Raw genomic sequence first — 24,142 nt, 5'->3', positions numbered from 1 at the left:
AGGGTGAGAGATAAGGGTTTAATTTCATTTTACTGCATAATGATTTCTAGTTTTGCTAGCACCATTTGTTGAAGAGGCTATCTTTGCTCCATTGTAAGTTCTTGGCACCCTTGTCTAGTATGAGGTTACTGTACTTATGTGGGTATGTCTCTGTGTCTTCTATCCTGTACCATTGATCCACCTGTATATTTTGGTGCCAGTACCATGCAATTTTTGTTAATATTGTCCTGTAGTAGAGTTTAAGGTCTGGTATAGTGATACCTCCTGCATCACTCTTCCTGCCCAGGATTGCTTTGGCTATTCTGGGTCGTTTGTTCTTCCGGATGAATTTCATGATTGCTTTTTCTGTTTCTATGAAAAATGTCATAGGGATTTTAATTGGAATTGCATTAAATCTGTATAGCGCCTTTGGAAGTATGGCCATTTTGATAATATTAATTCTACCTATCCAAGAACATGGGAGATCTTTCCACCTTCTAAGGTCTTCAATTTCTTTCTTCAATGTTTTGTAGTTTTTGTTGTAGAGGTTTTTCACCTCTGGTTAGATTGATTCCCAAGTATTTTATTTTCTTTGATGCTATTGTGAATGGAGTTGTTTGCCTCATTTCCCTTTCAGATGTTTCATTGCTTGTGTATAAAAATGCTTTAGATTTATGCCTGTTGATTTTATAGCCTGCTACTCTGCTGAATTCATTGATGAGCTCTAGAAGTTTTCTGGGGGAGTTTTTTGGATACTCTAAATAGAGAATCATGTCATCAACAAATAGTGACAGCTTAAGTTCCTCTTTTCCTATTCATATCCCTTTAATTTCATTAGTCTGTCTAATTGCTCTGGCTAGTATTTCATGTATAGAAGTGGTGAAAGAGGGCATCCATGTCTTGTTCTCATTTTTAAAGGGAATGCTTTCAGGTTTTCTCCATTAAGAATGATGTTGGCCATGGGCTTAGCATAAATAGCCTTTATAATGTTCATGTATGTTCCTACTATCCCTATTTTTTCTAGTGTTTTGAGCATGAAGCGGTGTTGTATTTTGTCGAACGCTTTTTCTGCATCAATTGAAATAACCATCTGATTCTTATCCTTAAATCTATTGATATGATGGATTATGTTTATTGATTTACGGATGTTAAACCATCCTTGCATTCCAGGAATGAACCCCACTTGATCCTGGTGCACAATTTTCTTAATACGTTTTTGGATACGGTTTGCCAGTATTTTGTTAAGGATCTTTGCATCTATATTCATCAAGGATATTGATCTAAAATTTTCTTTCCTTGATGTTTCTTTGCCTGGTTTGGGTATGAGGGTGATATTAGCATCATAGAATGAGTTTGGTAGGGTACACTGTTTTTCTATTTCCTGGAATACTTTGAGAAGTATTGGAATGAGTTCTTCTTTGAAGGTCTTATAGAACTCGGCTGAGAATCCGTCTGGTCCTGGGCTTTTCTTGGATGGTAGGTTTTTAATGGCTTCTTCTATTTCATTGCTTGATATTGATCTGTTTAAATTGTGTTTGTCCTTCTGGTTCAGTTTGGGAAGAGCATATGTCTCTAGAAATTTGTCGATGTCTTTGGTAGTTTCTATTTTGTTGGAATATAGATTTTCAAAGTAGCTTCCCTTTATGTTATGTATCTCAGTGGTGTCTGTCACGATATTTCCTTTTTCATCACGAATTTTAGTAATTTGAGTTTTCTTTTTCTTCTCTTTGTTAGTGTGGCTAAGGGTTTGTCTATTTTGTTCACTTTTTCAAAGAACCAACTTTTTATTTTGTCAATTTTTTGAATTTTTTTGTTTGTTTCAATTTCATTGATTTCAGCTCTGATTTTAATTATTTCCTGTCTTCTACTACTTTTGTGTTATTCTGTTCTTCTTTTTCTAGGGCTTTGCACAGTAATGTCAGGTCATTTAGTTGTTAACTTTTTATTCTTTTCTTGAATGCTCTCCATGCAATGAATTTTCCTCTTAGTACCACTTTCATAGTGTCCCAGAGATTTTGATATGTTGTATCATCATTCTCATTGACCTCTAAGAATTTTCTTATCTCCTCCCTGATATTTTCTGTTACCCATGTTTCATTGAATAGTATATTATTTAGTCTCGAGGTGTTGAAGTAATTTTTTTTTTTATTTTGTCATTGATTTCTGCTCTCATTCCATTATGATCTGACAGAACACAAGGCAGTAACTCTATTTTTTGCATTTCCTAAGGGCTGCTTTGTGACATAACATATCGTCTATTTTAGAGAAGGTTCCATGTGCTGCTGAGAGGAAAGTGAATTCACTTGTTGATGGATGGAACATTCTATATATGTCTATTAAGTCTAGGTTAAAGATAGTGTTATTGAGTTCTATGGTTTCTCTGTTTGGTTTTTGTTTGGAAGATCTATCCAGTGGTGACAGCAGTATGTTAAAGTCACCCAGAATTATTGTGTTGTGGTCTATGTGATTCCTGAAATCGAGAAGGATTTGTTTGATGTACAGAGATGCATCATTGTTTGGGGCATAAATATTTACTATCGTTATGTCTTCCTGATTTATTGTTCCCTTAAGCAGTATGAAATGTTCTTCTTTATCCCTTCTGACTAACTTTGACTTGAAGTCCACTTTATCTGAAATAAGGATGGAAACCCCCGCTTTTTTACTGAGTCCATGTGCATGGTAGGTTTTTTCCCATGCTTTTACCTTTAGACTGTGGATGTCTTTTTCTATGAGATGAATCTACTGCAGGCAGCATATTGTTGGGTCTTTCTTTTTAATCCATTCTGCCAGTCTATGTCTTTTGATTGATGAGGTTAGGCCATTAACATTCAGGGTTATTATTGAGATATGATTTGTATTCCCAGTTATTTGGGCTTATTTTTGGTTTTTAACTTGGCTTGGTTTCTCCTTTGAGTGGATTTTTCTCTAAGGTAGTTCCTCCCTTTGCTGACCTTCATAGTTGTTTTTCATTTCCTCCTCATGGAAAATTTTGTTGAGAACATTCTGTAGCTCAGCCTTTCTATTTGTAAATTCTTTTAACTTTTGTTTATCATGGAAGAATTTTATTTCATCTTCAAATCTGAAGGTTAGTTTTGCTGGGTATAGGATTCTTGGTTGGCAACCATGTTCTTTCAGAGCTTGAAATATGTTGTTCCAGGCCCTTCTAACTTTTAGAGTCTGGGTTGAGAAGTCGGCTGTTATTCATATTGGTTTCCCCCTATATGTAATCTGATGCTTTTCTCTTGCAGCCTTCAAAATCCTATCTTTATTTTGAGTGTTAGGCATTTTCATTATAATATGCCTTGGTGTGGATCTGTTGTGATTTTGTGCATTGGTGTTCTATAAGCCTCTTGTAATTGATTTCCCATTTCACTCTTCAGACTTGGGAAGTTTTCTGATATTATTTCATTGAATAAGTTGTTCATTCCTTTGGTTTGTATCTCTGTGTCTTCCTCAATCCCAGTAATTCTTCAATTTGGTCTTTTCATGATATCCCACAGTTCTTGGAGATTCTGTTCATGTTTTCTTATCATCTTCTCTGTTTGGGCAACTTTATTTTCAAGATTAAATATTTTGTCCTCATTGTCTGAGGTTTTGTCTTTCATGTGGTCTAGGCTTTTGGTGATGTTTTCCATTGAGTTTTTTATTTGGTTTATTGTTTCCTTCATTTCAAGGATTTCCATTTGGTTTTTTTTTTTTTTTTGAGAATCTCTATCTCTTTGTTAAAATGATCTTTTGCTTCCTGCAGTTGCTCTTTCAACTGCTTATTGGTATGATCATTCATTGCCTGCATTTGCTCTCTTATCTCATCCTTTGCTTTGTGAATCATCTTAATCATGTATAATCCAAAGTCCTTTTCTGACATTTCTTCTACCCTACTGTCATTGGATTCTATTAATATAGAATCTAAATTTGTTTGGAAAATTTTCTTTCCTTGTTTTTTCATGTTGTTCATGTATCTTCCCTTCTAGCAGTGCAGATCTGGTGTATTGCAGATTCCCCTCTATAGGTTTATTGTGGCCCTATAGGTTTTCTAAACCTTTTCTTTAAGGGGGAGATGAATACCAGCAGTGCCCAATTCAGACAGTGTACGATCCTAGACCAAATAGCTCCTATGAGGACATTAACAAAATTGTCATTATAAACAGAATGAGTTCAATTATTATCTTCAGTATAAAAAATAGATTTGCAATAAGGTCTGCAGTTTCTAATGGAGGATAAAGAGGATGCAGAGGGATGTAGGATGTAGCTGTGAATGGGATAAGAAAAGAATATACAGAATTTCTAGATAATAGAAAGATTGAGAGTATAATAAAAAAATGGTTGTTAGCATGGGAAAAGGGAGAAAGAGACTCTGAGGGAATAGGTAAACAAAAGGAAAAGAGAGAAAGAAAAATAAAGAAATAAAAACTTAAAATTGTTCAATAAGAAAAAAAAGAAATCTACACTATAACAGTCATATAGTATTCAAACCTCCCAGTCTTCAGTGACAAAAGATCTTTAGGACAGATTTTTATGCCAAAATCCTGCTAGGATTCATTTCTTGTCTACAAATGTACCCCACAGTGTGGTAGCAGTTTTGTTTGTGCCTTTTGGGTATGAAAAGAATTGAGGTAATAAGGCTAAATAACTGCAGTACTAATTCTTATGTGTTGTGCTTAGTACCTTACTCTTGATTATAAAACCTCTTCTAGGAGACTCAGCTACACATACAGATTTTAATATCAGCTTTTTAATATTCATACATATACAAACAAATGAAAAACTCCGTTTGAGCCTTTATTGGAATGGCCTATTTAAGACGAATTACCCGTATAGTGTCTTCCACTTCTCAGACGTGGGATATACCTCCATTAACTTGTATTTTTAAAAATTTATCTCAAGCTGCCAGTTTCAGTGGCTAACACCTGTAATACCAGCAGGTTGGTAGGCTGAGATAGGAGGATCTCAAGTTCAAGGCCAGGCTTAGCAACTTAGTGAGGCCCTAAGCAACTCAATGAGATCTTGTCTCTAATAAAATACAAAAAAGGAGTGGGGATGTGGCTCAGTGGTTACGTGTCCTTGGGTTCAATACCCAGTACCAAAAAATTTAAAAATTAAAAAATAAATATGTATATGTATATATGTATATATTTCTCTCAATAATGTTTTATAGTTTATGTTCAAAAAGTTGTACATCTTTCATTAGATTTATTTCTAGGTATTTGATATCTTTAGTAAGATTTAAATATATTTGGAATTTTATTTCCTACTCTTGTTATTTGTAGGAACAGAATTCATTAAATTTCTTTCTGGCTTCCCTAATTAATAGTTTATGGATTTGGGAACATTATATAATCACACAAGCACCACAATTTTATAAATTATGGTAGCTATTTGTAATATTATGAATTACAAATTATAGTAGATTTATTTCTTTCTGGTCCTTATATGATTTATTTCTCTTTTTGATTCAAGTTCCTTTTAATAAAACAAATTTATAATCATTCTATCACATTTGCATCTGTTTTCTTCAATTTTATTGATCAGTCACTTAAATTGGCCTTCATAGATTTTAAAACTGATTTCTGGTTATATTTTTCTCTTTGTAGATTTTTAAAATTTCTTTTTATTTTTCATTTTTACAGACTGCATTTTGATTCACTGTACACAAATGGGGTATAACTTTTCATTTCTATGGTTGTACACGATGTAGATTCACACCATTCATGTAATCATACATGTACATAAGATAATGATGTCTGTCTCATTCCACCATCTTTCATACCCCCGCCCCCTCCTCCCTCTTATTTCCTTTACATAATCACTCCTCCATTCTTCTCTTACCCCCCCACCCCCTCACCCCCATTATGTATCATCATCCACTTATCAGGGAAAACATTTGGCCCTTGTTTCTTTGGGATCGACTTATTTTACTTAGCATGATATTCTCCAATTTCATCCATTTACCTGAAAATGCCATAATTTTATTCTACTTTATGGCTAAATAACATTCTATTGTGTATATATACCACAGTTTCTTTATCCATTCATCTGTTGAAGGGCATCTAGGTTGGTTCCACAATCTAGCTATTGTGAATTGAGCAGCTATGAACATTGATGGGGCTGTGTGACTATAGTATGCTGATTTCAAGTCTTTTGGGTATAAACTGAGGCGTGGAATAGCTGGGTCAGAAGGTGAGTCCATTCCAAGTTTTCTGAAGAATCTCCACACTGCTTTCCAGAGTGGCTGCACCAATTTGCAACTCCACCAGCAATGTACAAATGTGTTAATAATACTGGATGATTTATTTTGTATGACTAGTTTTTTGTCTAGTTGCAGTGACGGAGACATCCAGAACAGTGATGAACCCAGTAGCTGATACCAATACCTTTCTGTCACCCCCACTCTATGTAGAAGTTTTCAAATTCTCCATTAAATATGACACTCAGCTGTAAGATTTTAAAGGTATTCTTTAATTATTAAAGCTCACTTTTTGTTTTATTGACAGAATTTTTTTAAAATTATGAACTGACAATGAATCATATCAATTTTTTTTCTGCTATAACAATAATAAGTAACAGAAAAAAGTAGGATGATCTGCATTCATTCTACTTTCAAATGTTAAATTACTCTTTGTGGAAAAAAATACCATTTGAATGTGGCATTCTTGGCCTTTGTCTGTAACTAAATTTGATAAGCTAACAACTTGTTCAGAAATGTTACATCTATATCTACATGAGCGACTCTGTAATAGATTTTTTTTCTTGCAATGCCTTTGTCAGACTAAGATATAAAAGTTATAAATTGGGCATTATTACTTTCCTTTTCCATTCTCTGGAAGAGTTGTCTAAATTTGTATTTCTTTCTAAATGTTTGGAAGAAGTCACTGAAATACATCACTGAATTTTTCATTATGAGGTTCTTTTTGTTTGTTTTAAAATAATGGCTCAATTTTTCTTTAATAAAAATCATACTGCTAATATCATCTATTTTTATCAGCTTTTCTCCAATATATTTTTAAAGAATTTGCCTATTTCATCTGAATTGTCAACTGTGTTAGCATACAATTTTTCAAAAATATCCTCTTGGATTTCTGAGGGCATGTGCATTTTTGTTTTTATTCTTGATCCTATATCCTTAAATAGAATTCCCATTCCTTACTGGATAAGTCCTAGATAAATTTAATTAATCTATTTGAAGAACCAGCTTTTGGCTTTTTTAATAGGTAGGTATGCATGTCGATTGACCAATCGATAGATATATATTTTCTTGTTGGGGTCTATAACCCCCTTGCTCTTCTCGACCAGCGACAAGGGAAGGGAGCACTCCCCAACAAGGCCAGACGGGGAAAGGTAGGGCTGAATGACCACCAGCACCCAGCCTTCAGGCGGAGGGCAGGGGGGAGGGAGGGTTCACGCAGGGGAGAGTCCCATAGGACTATATGGCAAGCACGAGCTGATCATGTTGGTGGAACTGTTGTTAACCAATAATCCCTGACAGTCATCCGATTTATCATCATTAACTTTTGAAACCACCTTTGAGGCCTTGATCTTGCTCACCCGCCAGGAAGTAAGGAGTCAGCCTGAGTTAGTTAACGTGTCATTAGTCCCAACATTTTCTGAAATGTTAGTAGAGTTTTACTCTAGTTTATTTGGCATGGAGTTGCTTTTCTTTAACCCTTCTGGACATGCCCCTGCCTCCTCCCTGCCTTCTCCTTCTCCCACAGTTTCTCCTTTTCTGTTTCAGGTTTAGCATTTATTAATCTGCAGCAGAAGGCTGGCCAGACACTGCGGTGCAGGAGGCTTGCAGAACCCACAGTCACATCACATCTCACAATTCTGCTGTGAGATAGGGTTTACTGTACAGTTCAGAAGCCAAGACCACTAATAGGGTGACAGAATCAAGACCTGAATTCAGTTCTTTTTGACTCCAGGTTCAATTCAATTCTGTTCCATCATTTTAGAAAATATATACATATGAGTTTGTCCCAACCCACAAGAATCCATTAAATAAGTTTGGGATTTGTTTTCACTCCCACCCTTATAACCTCTTTTTATAAATTTGGAAGGATATAATTTTTAAAAATCAACATTGGTGTGTGACCTGGGGTTCAGCAAATGAGTATGATGTAATATTGATTCAGAGTCCCCTTTGGTCTGGCTTCTGGCACAGTGGTGAGTTCCACTAACCACCACTTCCTGGTGCCTGTGTCCTCCTCCCCTTCCCTCCTGCCTCTGTCAGAGCTACCTTTGAGGTTGACTCAGACTTCCAAGCACAAAAGAAAAGGGACTTCTGGTAATGGAACAAGACAGGCAAAATCTGAAGGTGATGGACCCTCTCCCAGTGGTTAGCAAACACTTTTTCTTTTCTCTTAAGAAATCCTTAGTCCTCCCTCTCTCCAACATACAGGTGGAATCCGACCCAGGCAAGCCAAGGACTTCCAGTGATCTGGGAGAAAAACACCTGCAGAGCCACCCCACTGAGGACTGGGAGTCTGACAGCATGGGACAGAGGCCACCTTTCCTGACCACCTCATCTTAAGCTGGAAGAAAATGAGGTGGGAGGAGGAAAGTGATTTCCCAACATCTAGAGAATCACAAAGAAAGATGTAAGAAACTTAGCATGGAAGATTTGAGTTCACAAATCCCCACCCATGTGAAAGACAACAAGCAGGCACCAAAGTGACTGTTCTGTTTTAACACCAAGATTGAAATGCACTTCTCTGTTTGGATACCAGGAAACCTTAGCTCAGGGTTCCAAATCTATCCTATGCTCTTTTGATAGTCACTTCCACTGAGCAATCAAAGAAAGGATCCAGTCAGGACTTTTATTTTTTATAATAGAAGCATTAAATACTGTATACTTTCTTTAAGCATTTATTTTGTTTTGATGTATTCTTAATATTACTCAATTTAAAATATCACCATTATTGTTTTTCTTTAATCCATGTGTTTGCATGGGAACTATGGTGAAGGGGGAGAATAGAACCGAGTCCTAAAAAGGATAAACTGCAGGGATTTGTAAGCCCTTAGAGGTTTTCTTTGTCTCCCTTCTACTCTGCCTTGTGTCAATGGTAGCCTAACACTGAGGGCTGAATTACCCAGTCTTCTGCATGTGATGGGCTGCAGATCTGGCTCCATGAGAATGTTATAGGCCAGACTCTAAAGGAAATGACTAAACAGACTCCATTTTGCTCTGAGACTCCATGTCATGTAGGAAATAAGTTTCTCCCATGGGAACACCCTGCCTCTGTACCCATCATCAGTTACATCAGTGTGACATGTTTAACAATACAGAATGATAATTCCTATGTAAAGAAAAATTGCTCTCTTTTGGTTCCTATTGCTCCTAAATAATGTATCATTTGAACAGTGATTGCATGGATGTTAGTAACCATTCTTTAGTTTGTACCTAGGTAAGGGTCATTTTGACCCACTTCTCTCTGTTGATGATCTCATGATGTTAGTTTGTAATTTTGAATCATAGCAACAGACACTTATGATTGATGTGATTTGGGTATAAGAACCCCTATAACCTTATGGTCAGGGCTGTTCTCCCAATAGTCATTTTTTGGGGGCATTGTGCGAGGCAGTCAGCTGGCCGGCTTAATAAAGACTCTCGAATTTGGACTTCTCAGTGGTGATCAGTCTGTTCTTAAGTTGCACCCCATAACATTGCACAGGCTAGTTTCTTTCAGCTCTTCCTTCACAGTGTAACCAATTCTTGGCATTAAATTACCTCTGTTTTAAATGCACTTTTAAATGCTTTCACTTTTCTTGGTTAAATTCTACTGATACAACTCCCCTTCATATTTTTTAAATTCTCACAACCATAAGTTATAATAAAAATCAGAAGCAGGTAACAAATTTTCCCTTAAAAAAATGAAATAAATGCAGTAAATTGTACTAAAAGGGACTAATGGTGATCCATTTGTATTTATGAGAGGAAATCATTGTTTTTCCCCTTTCTTGTCAGAGCTTTTTATTTATACATGAGTATGATCTATCAGACAACAAAATTGAAATAGCATTTTTTCAAGCTGTATCTACAAACCAAAGGTTTTAAAGATACATAAAGTATATTTAATTACCTGTGTTCCAAATTGATTCCACATGATCCTCCAATTTACACAAAATGCTTTATCCTTAGCACAATTTTAAGTGTCTTGGTTGAACAACAAAAAAATAAAAATACTAAACATCATAAATAGCACAGTGAATGTTGATAATAGACTTCAATTTGTGAAAATATTGGCCTGTTAGCTGGTATGGTGCATGTTAGAAATGGACTCCCGCTGACAAAAATAATGACATTCAAATATGTAATTAAGCTAAAGTATTTTAGAGAAATTTTCCACCTTTGGGTGAACAGGAATTAAAAATCCTTTGAGATGCCCTGGTTAAATCCATAAGGAAGGGAGGATTCTGAAGCTCTCAGTGGGGCACTGTTTCAGGATTGGCAGAGTTGGCCTTGGTGGAGAAAAGACAATATTGTCAGATGCCAAACTATTCAGTAGGAAGTTTCAGGTGCATGGAACTTCTTGGAGAATTTATTTCAAAGTTCTGTTCTAATGTTTAATATAGAACCACCTACATTTATTATATTAATACTTATGGAGGATTGAGCAGTAGCATAAAATTCTTTGAATGAAGCTACACTAGCAGATTGCATATATGTATCAGGGTGGCTATGTAGTGAAAGTGTTTTCCTTCTACAATTTTTGCCTTTAGTGATGGCGCCTCCTTACATTAAAAATCATGATTGTTTTTAACCCATTAGCTAATATAAAGATATGTGATTTTACACAGTCTTGTTCTCTCACACACACAATCATAGTTTTACTTTGGTTTTGGGGTCAGAATGGTTTTGGCTTGTTCTGAGCAAAAATATACTGTTTTTATTTTTTTTATCTTTGCAATTAATCATACTGTATAATCTTTAATTAAGTATGAAGACCTCTCCAACATGTCACCTAGAAACCATTTCATCCATTGCTTTATTTAGTCACCAGTCTTGTCACTGCTGATGACATCATAAAATCAGCAGGACAAGTCACATCAGTTCAGACGTTGTCATCAGTCTTCATGAGCTTTCATGCAGACCTTCTTTGCTTCATCTCCTGTTAGGGCATTTTTAAGCCTGTTCTAAAGGAAACCTGAAGTCCATAGTGATGAGAGGGACATTCTCTCAACTTTTGGGAGAGGAACAAACACATGGTTAGTTTATCCAGTACTCAGTACTTTGGAGCTGGTACTCACTTCAGATGTTTCTTAGAAACATAAACCTAGACAACTTAGGGAGACCTGCTCACAAAATGAAAAAACAAAAAAGAGCCGGGAATGTAACTCAGTGAGGTAGAGTGCCCCTGAGTTCAAGTTTCAATCCCCAGTGGTACTAAAGAAAAACAGATGAAGAGAAAGGGAGGAAGAGAGGGACAGGGAGAGAGGGAGTTGGACAGAAAGAGAGAAATGATAAACGTGAAGTTTTAAAAAGTGATTATGTCTGGCACAAAAGGCACAATGGGTCAGCAGAACATGAGTTCCAAAACTATTGAAAATGGTCCTTTCTTAATATGTCTTGTTGGATTTACAAATGTTCATTTGATTATTTATATATGCGTGCAATACAATAATAATACAAAAGTAATTGTCCTCTGTGATACAGAGTGACCACGTTTACTAGAGGCATGATTAGATCAGAATCTACCAACAAGCAGGGTCAGGCTTCTGGGCAGAGTAACCTCATGCACTGTTCCTGTGTGTTCCCTAACAAACTGATGCTTTTCCATGTATGCAGTAATGTGATTAGATCTGGAAATGCTGCATTACACTTGATTTCCTGATACTATTGGATAAGAGTTTTATTATTCTAAGCTTTTCTCTTTACTTTTAACACTCAGTCCAACTTTTCAATTTTAGAATAACATAATTACACAATAAAAACTTTCTTTTCTTCTTTATTGATCCCCAGGGAGGAAAACAAGGAAGAAGGTAAACATACACACATTCCCCACCCCCCACATAATCTCCCACTTTTATTTCTTAATTTATCAATACACTCATGGATATGCCATACCAATTCAACACCGGTTTTCTAAAGAACTCTCTAGGCTACTTCTCTCAAAGTCCCCGCAGCCGCCTGCACAGTGAAGGCTGCAATAGAAATTTGTTTCTTCACTTCTTCCCAGGCCTTGGAAGGGTCCACTTTGCTTTCAATGTCAAACAAAGCATCATAAATTCCTGGGAATGACTCTCCTGCATACTTGTTGTGGCTGCTTGGAGCATAGATGACATGCCTGTTGAGGAAATACTTCGCTGTTAATTGTACAAATGGCATACAAGAAAAAAGAGGAGCACTGTACAATCCTGGATTGCATATTCCTAAATTTACGCTTTGAATACTCCATATGTCAAGCAAACTTACAAGTTCACTAGTCTCCAAAGACTAGTCTATAAAATAGGTATTAATTACTTTTACTTTAAATAGATAGCTCAACCCTGACCTTTGGATAATCCCTACATGGAAAGATGGCACCATTTCGGACTGTTCCAGAATCTAATCCATTCTTCAGTTCTCACAGTGTGATCAACCTGGGGGCAGTGGGTACTTATCAGAAATAAGCACATTTGTCAAAATTTAGGAGGAAAAACTTTTCATATCAAATTTGGGGAGTAAATAAATATATATTTATTAAATATTATACATGTTTATTAAATTTATCATGTGTATATATAAAACAAATACATTTAAAATAGGAACAAGGGCTGAAATTATATATAACAAAACATAACCTGATTTTATATTTGAGTGGGATTGGGGAGATTTTTGTTTTCTGTTTGTGTCTTTCTGAAGCTTTCACATTTCTTAAAATAAGCATATTTTTTATAATCAAACACAAAAAGACTAAAAAGAAAGCTATGTAAGAATAATATTACATCATTTGGAAAACCAATATATATATGTATCACTTAGTATTTTGAAATATTCTATTAGCTTGCAAGAAATCAATTACGGTATTTTTTCCACAGTGCAAAACATTTTTTAAAAAATGATATTAAGGCGAAGAGTCATATTTTCTTTCTTACCTATAGAAAGGCCTGTCTGGTAACCCTAAAGGATCAATGAATGCCCGTTCCAGAAACATCAGTTGATCATTCATAATCCTCAATAATATTGGGCTAAAAAGAAAATTTATAGAGGTACAAATGCATGAAACTATATTACCCAGCAAACAAAAATATTAAAATTCCTATATATTCTAATTAAGAACAACAGCAAGGTAATTATATTTTTAATATCCTGTAAGATTCTACTTTGCTGAGGCTTATGAAACTATTGAAACAGTGATATGTGCCAATGGAAACATATGATAAATGGAAATGGAAATAGTGATAAATCTAAGAATATAAACTTGGGGAAGACTTTTTTCACCTTAGAAATCTTAATTATGTACTCATGGAAGTCAAATCAATATTTAAATGAGACAATCTAAATATTTTGTAAGGTGCCAGGCAAATTATAAATATTTTTCAAGTGACAGCTCATGACATTTTCTTATTATTAAAGATAAACTTTTGACACCTGGCACAGTGGCACATGCCTGTAATCCCAGTGACTTTCGACACTGAGGTAGGAGGATTGTGAGTTCAAAGTCAGGCTCAGCAAAAGCAATGCACTAAGCAAGTGAGACTCTGTCTCTAAATAAAATACAAAATAGGGCTGCAGATGTGGCTCCATGGTCAAATGCCCCCCAGTTCAATCCCTGATACCCCTCCATAAAAGATATAGTCTCATGAGCATAAAGAGATGGTGTCTTCTTTGTCCTTTCAATGGTATTGGAAAGCCTGCTATATATCCAACACTACCACAGAGCTTGCATTCCAAAGGCTGTGGTACAATTGTTATTATAATAAAAATGACTCCACATAATCAAAATTCATCAAACAGCTCTGAATAGTTAAACAATGAGAATTGAAGTCAATATATTACTGTCACAATTTAATTAACAAATGAGAAATAATGATTATAAAAAGGAATAATCATTTTATTCATTAGTTTATTCTTAAGTTTTATGTTGTTTTTAATAGTAACAGCATTTAGTAATCACTGTTATGAATGCTTACATAATATATTATTTTTAATCTTCAGTCCATTTCTTCAGGTTGGACAGGGCAATAGCTCCATTGACTTTAATTAATTAATTTTTGGTACTGGGGATTGAACCCAGGGACACTTAATCACTGAGCCACACACCTAGGTCTTTTAATTTTACTTTATTTGAAATGTTGAGATAGGGTCTCACTAAGTTATTTAGGGTCTCGCTAAGTTACTGAGGCTGGTCTTGAACTTGTGATCCATCTGCCTCATCCTCCTGAGTTGCTGGAATTATATGTGTGCACCACTGCAATCAGCAATAGCTCCACTTTATAAATGACATAACTAAGAATCAACAACTTATCAAGTTGCCCAAGTTTGCAAATGGAAAGCTGTAGAGTGAAATAGGTCAATGTTGTCTTATCAGTGGCACTATGATAATGAAAGGAAAATAGAAATAACTAAGACCCCATAATTTAGATTCAAGTGATTTTCAACATTTATTTTTTGAGCATAATGAATTCAGTTTTTATGATAGTATAAAGGAGGTGTAGACTTTACCTGTCAGCAGCTCACAAAAACAAAGGAGATAAGAATGAAAGATAATTTCAATATGAAGCTGTAGGTTTCTGAATCAAATTCACAAAGCATTGCTGTAAATACAAGAGTTCATGTGGATCTACACAGGTAAGTGTACAAACACACACACTTCTTTTATTTCTCCTTCCCTCTTTCTCTCCTTTCCTCTTATCCATCTGTTTCTCTCTCTTCCCTCTGTCTCTATCTCCATCTCCATCTCTATATTTGGGGGGGGGGGTAAGCTCAAGGGCACTCAACCACTGAGCCACATCCCCAGCCCTATTTTGTATTTTATTTAGAGACAGGGTCTTAGTGCCTTGCCATTGCTGAGGCTGGCTTTGAACTCATTATCCTCCTGTCTCAGTCTCCTGAGATGCTGGGATAACAGGTACGCACCACCATACCAGCTTCTATCTCTATTTCTATCTCCAAGTCTATCTCTATTTCTTATCTGTCCCTTTCTCTGTTCAGATTTCTCATCTTGTAGCTATTACTAAAAGCCTTCAGAGGTTCTTTGTAGAGTAACTGAGTTCAATTTGAAGTAACTCTGGGTTGCAAATAATCAGAGTAAGACAGTTAGGTAAAGAGTTTTTTTTCATGCCTAGAGCATGCTAGACTTTCTAGGGAGGACCAGAGAATCATAGGTTTTAAGGTTGACTATTATGTAAGTCTGAAGGTACTAAAGAGTCCTTCTGAAGAGTAAAAGCATTGATGTAAGAAAAGCAGGACCAGAAGTGTCCCTTTAATGTCAAAGTTTCAGTTGAGATTCTCAACATGCAGTTTAATTTCCTTATTTGACATTTACTGTAATTATGTGCAATACACAGGTGTTTTAGGATTCCTAAACACCATATAAATACACAGACTGTATCTTAATTATCATTTAGAAAGGATAGGCACATATGAAAATACTCAAGGAAGGTTAAGATGAGTGCCCTCAGAAAATGTAATTCAAGCCATGAGAGTCTGTCAGAGGGAGGAGGAAACACCATTTTGTTTTAAAGATAGAAAATCAGTTTCATAGAATACATGGTGTTTGGGATCTCCTAAAGAAGGCATTTCTCATTTTTTTACACATAAAAACTTGGAGAAAAATATGTAGGATAAAAACTCCCATAGTAATGTCAATATAACACAATTATTACATTAATTGCTTTAATTCCCTTAAGTTTTTCTGATTGTTCAAAAAATTAACCTAGATAATTTTTTATATTTTTGGTTTAACTCACATGTTATTATATGTACATATATAATATTTATAATAATCAATTTTAATGGTTACAAAATGCTCAAATTGGCAGGAAACTTTTAGTAATTCCTTTCCCTGTTGGGCATTAGGTTGTTTTTAACCATTTGACATTATATTTTTATAATTCTTATCTTTCTCTAGCTAGTTTCCTTTTTATGTTCAACAAAAATCAATAGGGAAAGAATCACTATATATAAATATATATATATATATATAATATTATTAGTGATTCTTTCCCCATTGATTTTTGTTGTATTCTTCATCACAAACATTTATTTAAATATCACTGAACATAGTTTTGGATCATTTCCTTCTATCCTTTTGTGTATTCTTGCATTAGTTCCCAACACTTTACATTTGTATCATAATGGATGTTTATTCTCAAAATTCTACTTTTTAAAAACTGTCAAATCAAAGCATACTTTGCCTCATAAATGTGCCCAAATATTATGTGCCAAAATTCCACTCTAAATTTTTTCTTTAATATTGTCACATTTTTCTCTTCAATCTTAAATTTTTATTCAAATTATATTTTACATTTATGATTTTACATAGAATTAATCCTAAATGTTTTACATTTCCAAAAATGATAGTTTCAAAATACTTGCTATTCTGGATTAATTGAATTTTATCAGCTGGAGGTAGAAATGAGGATTTCTGCATAGAGGTAATGTCTTCAAGAAGAGGTAGAAAGAAGTTATACTTTGGGGAATAAGAGAATTTGGTTGAAGTGTGATGCACAGACAGTGAAAAAGCAAGAGATAAAAATAGGAAGAGAAGGGTCACGTGGGAGGACCCATCAGTGTTTAGGTGGTATGTTAGAGCTCATTAGCTGGCAGCAAGGAGGCACTGGCATCTCTGAGCAGCACAATTCACTAAACAATGTCAGAGGTAGGTCTTTGGGAGGTAGGCAACCCTGCACAGGATGTTTCAGAGTGGAGATGGAAACCAGAAAAAACTTCCCAAAGATGTTTTAGTAACCGAGATGTCAATTTGTACTTCTGTTAATTATATCCATTATATACAAAAATACATATAGAACATACTTGCTTTTGTCTAAATCTTCAAGTCTCTCGCTGAACTTAGAAGCAATTTCTGTAAAATTCTTTACTGCAGAAAACAGTGCATCTGAAATAGAAGTTGGAATCATCAAAAGCTTTAGGAATGTAATTTCTAATGATGTTGTTCCATAGTAAAGAAATGAGAATATAGAAGGTCATCCTCTTTTGTGTCTTACAAGGTATGTGAGCAATCATGACATGGAAAGTACACACAACTAAACAGAATATTTGATCATGTAGAACAAAAATAAAGAATGAATAACCTAGGGGAGGTGACTGCATTTCAGAAATTAGGGGAAACATACATATAATGACATTTGAAACAGGACATGCAACATACCAAATGATACACTGTATGTTTTCATTTCCTGTGGATGTTTCATTGAAATATTGTAGATTTTGTCGGTATATTTTTTTAAAACTATAGCATAATCTCGACAGTCAAAAGGAAGTACTATGGAATTGGCCAATTCAAACACCATCCCTCCTCGAACCTGGGCCACGGTGAGGTGATATTTAAACGTTGGATCATAAAATTTTTCCACCAACTCATATGTTTCGTAGACACTATGATACAGTGGATAGCTGCTGAATTTGTGTGTTTTCTACAAAAGAAGCATATATCTCTTGTAAGATAGCTTATAATAAAATACATAGCACTGTATTTACTGTTAATATTAGTAAGAATGTTTGACTAATAATAACAGGAAGTACTTAAACACTTCAATATGCTACTTAATATGGGTCTACTATTACAATATTTAAACTCATTCTAGGCTTGTACCAAGTAAAATATATGTATATGTGATTTAAACAATATTAGAAAAATGTTCTTTTGGAGTCACCTTACAGACTTGCCTTGTTGCATTTGAATAAAAATAATTTAAGAAGACAGAAATGTTAGAGGCAAGAAAGTAAGCAATGACAATATTATATAGGGAAATATGCTGAATTGTTTAAACACTGAAATTCTATGGAAAAACGATTCTCTGATGAACAGTGTGTGGAAAGATGTAGAGTTCGAGCAGGTTCAGAAGTAAATGAAGAATTTCACTAAGGAGAAGGAAGGATGGTCAGATAGGTCCATCAACAGCATAAGAAAAAGTCAAGAAGGAAGGACTTTTCATCTAAGCACAGTGGTGAACGTCTGTAATCCCAGCAATTTGGGAGGCTGAGGCAGTAGGATTACAAATTTAAGACCAGTCAGCCTCAAACTAAAACATTAAAAAAGGGGGACTAGGGATGTAGTTCAATGGTAAAGTCTCCTGGGTTCTATTCCCCAGTACAAAAAAAAAAAAAAAAAAAAAAGAAAGAAAACTTTTCAAACTGCTGATTTATATCTTTTGATCATTTCCTAAGGTACTTGCATTTTTGTTATTGATTATTTGTTGTTGATCATTTATAAAAAATGGAGGTAGATATAAAAAAAACAAAAAAATCAAAAGACTTTTCATCTGACAAATAGACATCGGATGGAAGGAGCACAGAACTCAGATAAGAAGTTTGTTTTTAGTTATGAGGTTTTATAGAGCTACCTGAAATTTTATAAACTATGCATCTATATTACTTTGATAAAAATGAAAATATAAAATTATCATAGAAGCAACAACAAAAGGAATGGAACATGACTTTTATATCTTCACTGTGCATCATGCCACTTGTTTTTTTAAGATTTGTCATTTATTTAATAATTGGGTCTATAAGAGATAAAAATACAAATATTTATATAGGTCTTTACATGGATTAATATTGAAAGATAATGAAAGTCAAAGACATTGTGTTATGTGCATATAGGTGAATTCCACCTTTCTGTATGTCTACAAAGCACCAATTTTAAAAAATGATATATAGAAGGAAGATCAGTAGAATAGAAGAAGGGAAACAAGGGGAAGGAAGGGAAAGAGAAAGCATTGGGGACTGAAATGGAACAAATTATATTCCATGCCTCTATGACTATGTCGAAAAGAACCCAATACTACATAAAACTATAATGCACTAATATAAACATTTTTAAAAAGACAATTCCCATATGACTTAAATGGCTTAATGAACGTAGTGCCACCAAATAAAACAAAATATATTTAGTGGAACACAAGAAAGTTTGCAGTCAGGAGTACTGGTGCCAAGTGGCAGTGAATGAGGGCTCAGGACTCCAGAGACAGGAGCCACCTCATGCAGGACCAAGTCCTGAGATGTCTCCTTTCTGCCTTCATATTCCTCTCCTCCTCTAGTGCTTGAGCTGCTTTTTGAAGTCGAAATTATTTGTTTGGTTAAAATAGATTCATAAATAATCTTGAAGAATTTAATGAAAGAGAATTACCCAATCTTTAGTATACCGTGCTCTGCCTGAAGCAATTCCGAGTCTTTGGAAGAACACCTCAAAATCATTACCAGATCCCAATTTACTAATCCTTTTCAGGGGGGAAAAAAAACAGAATTATTTTAAAGTAATTTTTCATTAAAGTCAAATTAAAGATCAATTAAATTAAACTCCATTCCTATTATGATAATCTTAGACATGCATAAAAGAATGAGAGGAACATTAATTTGATCATAAAACATTCAGTTTTGTAACTATTCTATGGGTGACTATTTCTTAAGTCCCTTTTTAAAAAAATTCTTGAAATTGGAAAATATTTTCCTTCAGATTACTTGATTTAACATCTGTAATTGTTGTATTTGATAGAGTGAAAGTAAGTAACCATTTTTTTTTCAGATAATTCAGATGTTAATTTGGCCCTTATTACTTTATCCCTATTGTTGATATCAACATTCTCAAACAACTGAGATATTTCTCTTGTGTTTCTTGTGAATACAACCAATATAGAAGCGATGCTTATGTTTTCATTAGAGTAACCAAAAATACCTGTTAACTGTGTAATGTTCAGAAAAAAAAAAAAAAACAAGTGACAAGGTGATAGAAATAAAATGGGAATTACTTTTCACCATGATCTAACCTTATGTTTATGCACCATATGCAAGTATTACCCCTTTTAACAAGACTCAATTTTGGATACCTTACAGATTTAACTTCAAAATACATGGTAATATTTGATTTGAGATTCTAAGCATTTGTTTTCTCTGATCTTAGAGCATTGTAAAATTCAATTTTTAAATTAATAATTGAAAGAAAATACTCCTTTATTTTCAAAACAATTCCAGACAAAAATCAAATCTGGCAGAAAGTTGGCTTGCTGTTTTGTTTACCTGGGCATGCCACTGAACTCAGGTGAAGGACTCTTTTCACTCCAGCTCTCATAAAGAGATTTGCCTTTAAAACCTTCATCAGGGCTTTGAAGCTACACAAATTAATGGAAGAAAAGAAAATACTTAAAATTTAGATGCAGTAACACTTAAATGTCCATTATTAACCAGGGAGTTAATTATAGTTCTGCAAAACAAGAAATGGAATCTCTATATTAGCAGTCCTTAAAAATTGTGGAGTTGGGGGGCTAGGGTTGTATCTCAGTGGTAGAGAGCTTGCCTGGCATGCTTGAGGCACTGGGTTTGATTCTCAGCACCACGTATAAATAAATAAAAACATAAAGTTGTCCAATGACAACTAAAAAAAAAAAAAATCGTGGAGTTGGGTGTGGTTCAGTGGTACAGCAAACAAATAAATTAATAACAGTAATGAGTTTCTGACAATAAAAGGGAATTCTTATATAATTATATATAGGTATGATTATAAGAAAAATGCGTGAGGTGCGCAGAAAACTACATCAAATTATTATCAAACCATTTTCTTTAGAAAATGTGTAATTTTGTTTTGTCTATTTTTCTAAATTGGGGGAGGTGACTCTCAAAACCATTTATTTTTCCTTCTCTTAGAAAAGGAAAATAAAAGGAAGCAAGCTGGTTAAGGAAGAGTATTCCTTTTAAGACTGCTTCTTGTCAGTAAGATTGTCAAAGCCATTAAATAATATGTAATAAAATGTAATATAAATATTTTATTCAACCAATTATTTGTGTAATTGTGTTAAACATTAGACTTTAAACTCATTTTCTGTTTTCATAGACAAGAAAACTAAGGGAGTAAAAATGTGACCTATTACTGAATTCTAGACTGAGTATTACAAGTTGTACCAAAATTAGGCAGCAAACTAATGTCCCACAGTTATAGATAATTGAACAATAATGGTATAAAGTGTTTTTATTTCCTATTTAGTGAAAGTCAAGTGAACTATTTTTTAACAAATGCAAATCAGATATGTTATAGAGCACCTACACTTTTTGAGAGCTTTTGTAGACACCAGGGATTCAAAGACCAATAAGACACATAACAAGTTCTCTATAACAGGGGCTGCCAGTAAAATGTGGAAATCAATATCCTATGTTCTATCAGAGATGCATCTGCAAAAGTTTACAGGGACACAAATTTATAGCATATGAAAAGCAATTATTTCACTCAAGTTTTTAATTTCAAACCAAACTTCATATAAGGAATAGTATAACTCCATTAGTCTAAGAAATATATATTAAACAGTATAACCATTAAATAGTTTATCAGCAAAATTTGAAATTCTGAAAACCAGTCTCCCAAAACAAACAACAAAACTAAAAATTTTCAAGTACTGCACATTTCAAACTGGACCTAGAAAGCAATGTTTTTGTGATTATAACAGGATGCCACAAATTCCGTTAGCAAACAAAAATAACTGTCAAGTTTCCTCGGCATATGTTGAAAATTACTTGAATAGTGGAAATTCATGAAATACCAGGTCTCAGATATTTAAATACTGTATATTGCATGGTAATTTATAAAACTTCAGGCAAATAATAGAGATCATAAATGCTAGATTAATACATATTTTCAAACTGATGTTTCAATTTCAATAGGAGAAGTTACATGGTTGAATTCCATGCTTTTGAAACAAGGCTTAATAACATATATTCTAACTTTAATCTTCCCTCTGAAGGAATATAATATATTCTGTGTGTGTTTTAGTCATTTAGAACATTTGGATCTTCCTGCATCCTGAATTAATTAGGATCATGATATTTAGAAGGAGAAATTGGTTGTAAAATTAAGGACTTAAAACATAGTATAAAGCCCCAGTTCAGCAACTGTACAAATTGGGTGACTAGGGTGGCTATTGTTCCTCAAGCTGTTTCCTCATTTTCAAATTGGAGATAGTAGACTTAATGCTACATACAGGTTGCCTCACTGTGGTGTGAGGGGAGATGGGGTAGTGTGTAGCCAGCATGTTAGATGTGACATTCTGTGGAGTGGATTGTCACATGAGAAAAAATAAGATGAGTTATATAAAACAACACCAATGTTCAACATCATAATGGCATCTCTACAAACATCATTTGTAGAACTCATATTTTCTTAAGTCGTATGCATTTCTTTTTACCTCTTTTGTTAGATTGTATACCAAGCTAAACATCAATGGCGTACAATCAACTCTTAAGGTGTAGTTTCCTGAAAGACAGAAAAAACAAATACATTGGTTTTCATTTCATTTCTCTCTGCTATTTGTTTATTCAAAGACCACTGCTAACTTTCTAGGTGAAATGATCCTTTCAAAACATAAATTTATTTAAAACTCATGAATGGTTCCTGATCTCACTCTATAAAACCCATCATCTTCATTATGGTCTCACAGTGTGACATATGAAACAAACTACATCATCTCTCCAAGTCTTTATCTTCCATTTTGCCCAAGAATACTCCCTCAGGAGTATTCCTTTTCACACCCTGTTCTTCAGTCCACATGACTTACTCCTCCTCTGGCAAAATGTTAGATTTTCTGAGAGATCTCCCCTGACCATCTTACCTAGGTAAACAGCATGCTCCTTCCACTGGTTGTCTAACTACTTTCTTCCTCTTTTACCCTTGGTTTATTTTTTCCTACATTCCTCACCTATCTAATATATTAAATAGTTTTTTTGTTATCCGTCCTTCTACTGGGCTGTAAGTTCCATGGGCACCAAGACTCTCTTTTATTAGCTAATATATCATCAGTGTTTCCAACAGTCTGAACATTCAGCATTTATCCAATAAACATCTGTTGTGAAAATAAATTTGTGAGCCAGTTACTCTCTAGCTGATTCTACAGAGCAGAGATGGACTCTCCATTCCTTTTGAAGGAGTTTGGTGCTGCTGGGTGTGATAGTAAAGTGAAGAAGGGAAGAGGAGTGCTCTTGGAAACCCGGGGAAAACAGGGATTGGCTGTCTCCATCGGGGCTGGAGGGGGTGCAGGAAGAACAGTTTCAACAAGCAGATGACTCTTGAACTGAGTTTTCTGAACCAGAAGGAATTAACTAGACCAGAAAGAAATGACATTCACAGCTAAGTGATCATGTACACCAATCCCCAGAAATGTAAAGACACAGGACACTCAGAGCATGGCTAGTAGCTTTTATCTCAAAGCTCATGATCCACATTGGGAACAGCAAAAGTTGAGACTTCAAAAACAGTGTCAACCCAACAAGAATTGTGTTTGGAACTTGAAAAGTTGATTTAAAAATTCTGAAATTCATCTGGAAGAAAATATATGTACATATAGTCAGTGTAATTTTTTAAAACAAATGTTCTAAGAGCCTAACATGGGAAAAAGGATAGTTTGGCAGCATTTGTTACAACTTAAATGCATGTATCCCAGGACCAAATAGTTACACATGTAGCTTTTTTACCCTCCTCTCTCTTTACATAGAAAAAAGCAGGTTGATAAAGGATATTTACTGCAACAAGCTGAAACAATCTGACCTTCATTTAGAAAGTTGATATATTCTACTGAAAAAACATTGTAGAAGTTCTTTTGTTGTTGTTTTATTTCCTTGTGAGTTTTCTTTTTTTTTAATGCAAAGTAAATCAATGTGCAATGGCCACATGAAAAGTTTTCTATAATATGTTGCTGAATGAAAAGTTGTAGAACTATTTAACTATAATATGATACCTCAAACCTGTATGAAGTAGGAAGAGGAAACGATAGGTAGCGGTTAGAACCATACAACTGAGAGAGCGGAGCTTGAGTGTAATCTCAACACTTCATTAGTTGCATGACCTCGAGAAAGTTACTTCATGTCTGAGTAGAAATTTCCTCTTCTGTATAATGACGGTAATAAATCCCAGGGTAATTGTAAGTATTAACTAAATGTTTACATGTCAAGCACCTGAAACAGCACCTGCTGCACTGTTGTGTGAGCTAAATTGTATGTCTGGTTGTCAACCTGAGGGCAACACTTCCA

The 24,142-nt window shown here is 34.5% G+C and overlaps 1 protein-coding gene across 3 annotated transcripts in view; it reads right to left on the bottom strand.

The window, feature by feature from the left end:
• Positions 1 to 11,441: 11,441 nt before the first annotated feature.
• Positions 11,442 to 24,142, bottom strand: part of LOC124960251 (Putative N-acetylated-alpha-linked acidic dipeptidase) — a 48,846-nt gene continuing 36,145 nt past the window's right edge. For 2 of the 3 annotated variants that reach the window (XM_047518948.1, XM_047518949.1), the window contains exons 12-18: positions 22,306 to 22,373; positions 20,153 to 20,244; positions 19,266 to 19,356; positions 17,286 to 17,550; positions 16,931 to 17,012; positions 13,048 to 13,140; positions 11,442 to 12,257 (exon numbers count right to left, since the gene is read on the bottom strand). In XM_047518948.1, coding sequence (XP_047374904.1) covers positions 12,068 to 12,257; positions 13,048 to 13,140; positions 16,931 to 17,012; positions 17,286 to 17,550; positions 19,266 to 19,356; positions 20,153 to 20,244; positions 22,306 to 22,373 — 881 coding nt within the window. In that variant the 3' untranslated portion in view covers positions 11,442 to 12,067. The remainder of the gene's footprint in view (positions 12,258 to 13,047; positions 13,141 to 16,930; positions 17,013 to 17,285; positions 17,551 to 19,265; positions 19,357 to 20,152; positions 20,245 to 22,305; positions 22,374 to 24,142) is intronic. The other variant, XM_047518947.1, reaches the window with a different exon arrangement.

This window comes from Sciurus carolinensis, chromosome 11 (assembly GCF_902686445.1).
Source record: "Sciurus carolinensis chromosome 11, mSciCar1.2, whole genome shotgun sequence".
Taxonomy (NCBI): Eukaryota; Metazoa; Chordata; class Mammalia; order Rodentia; family Sciuridae; genus Sciurus; species Sciurus carolinensis.
Note: the sequence above shows the minus strand (reverse complement) of the source record. Positions and strands in the feature narration are given on the sequence as shown.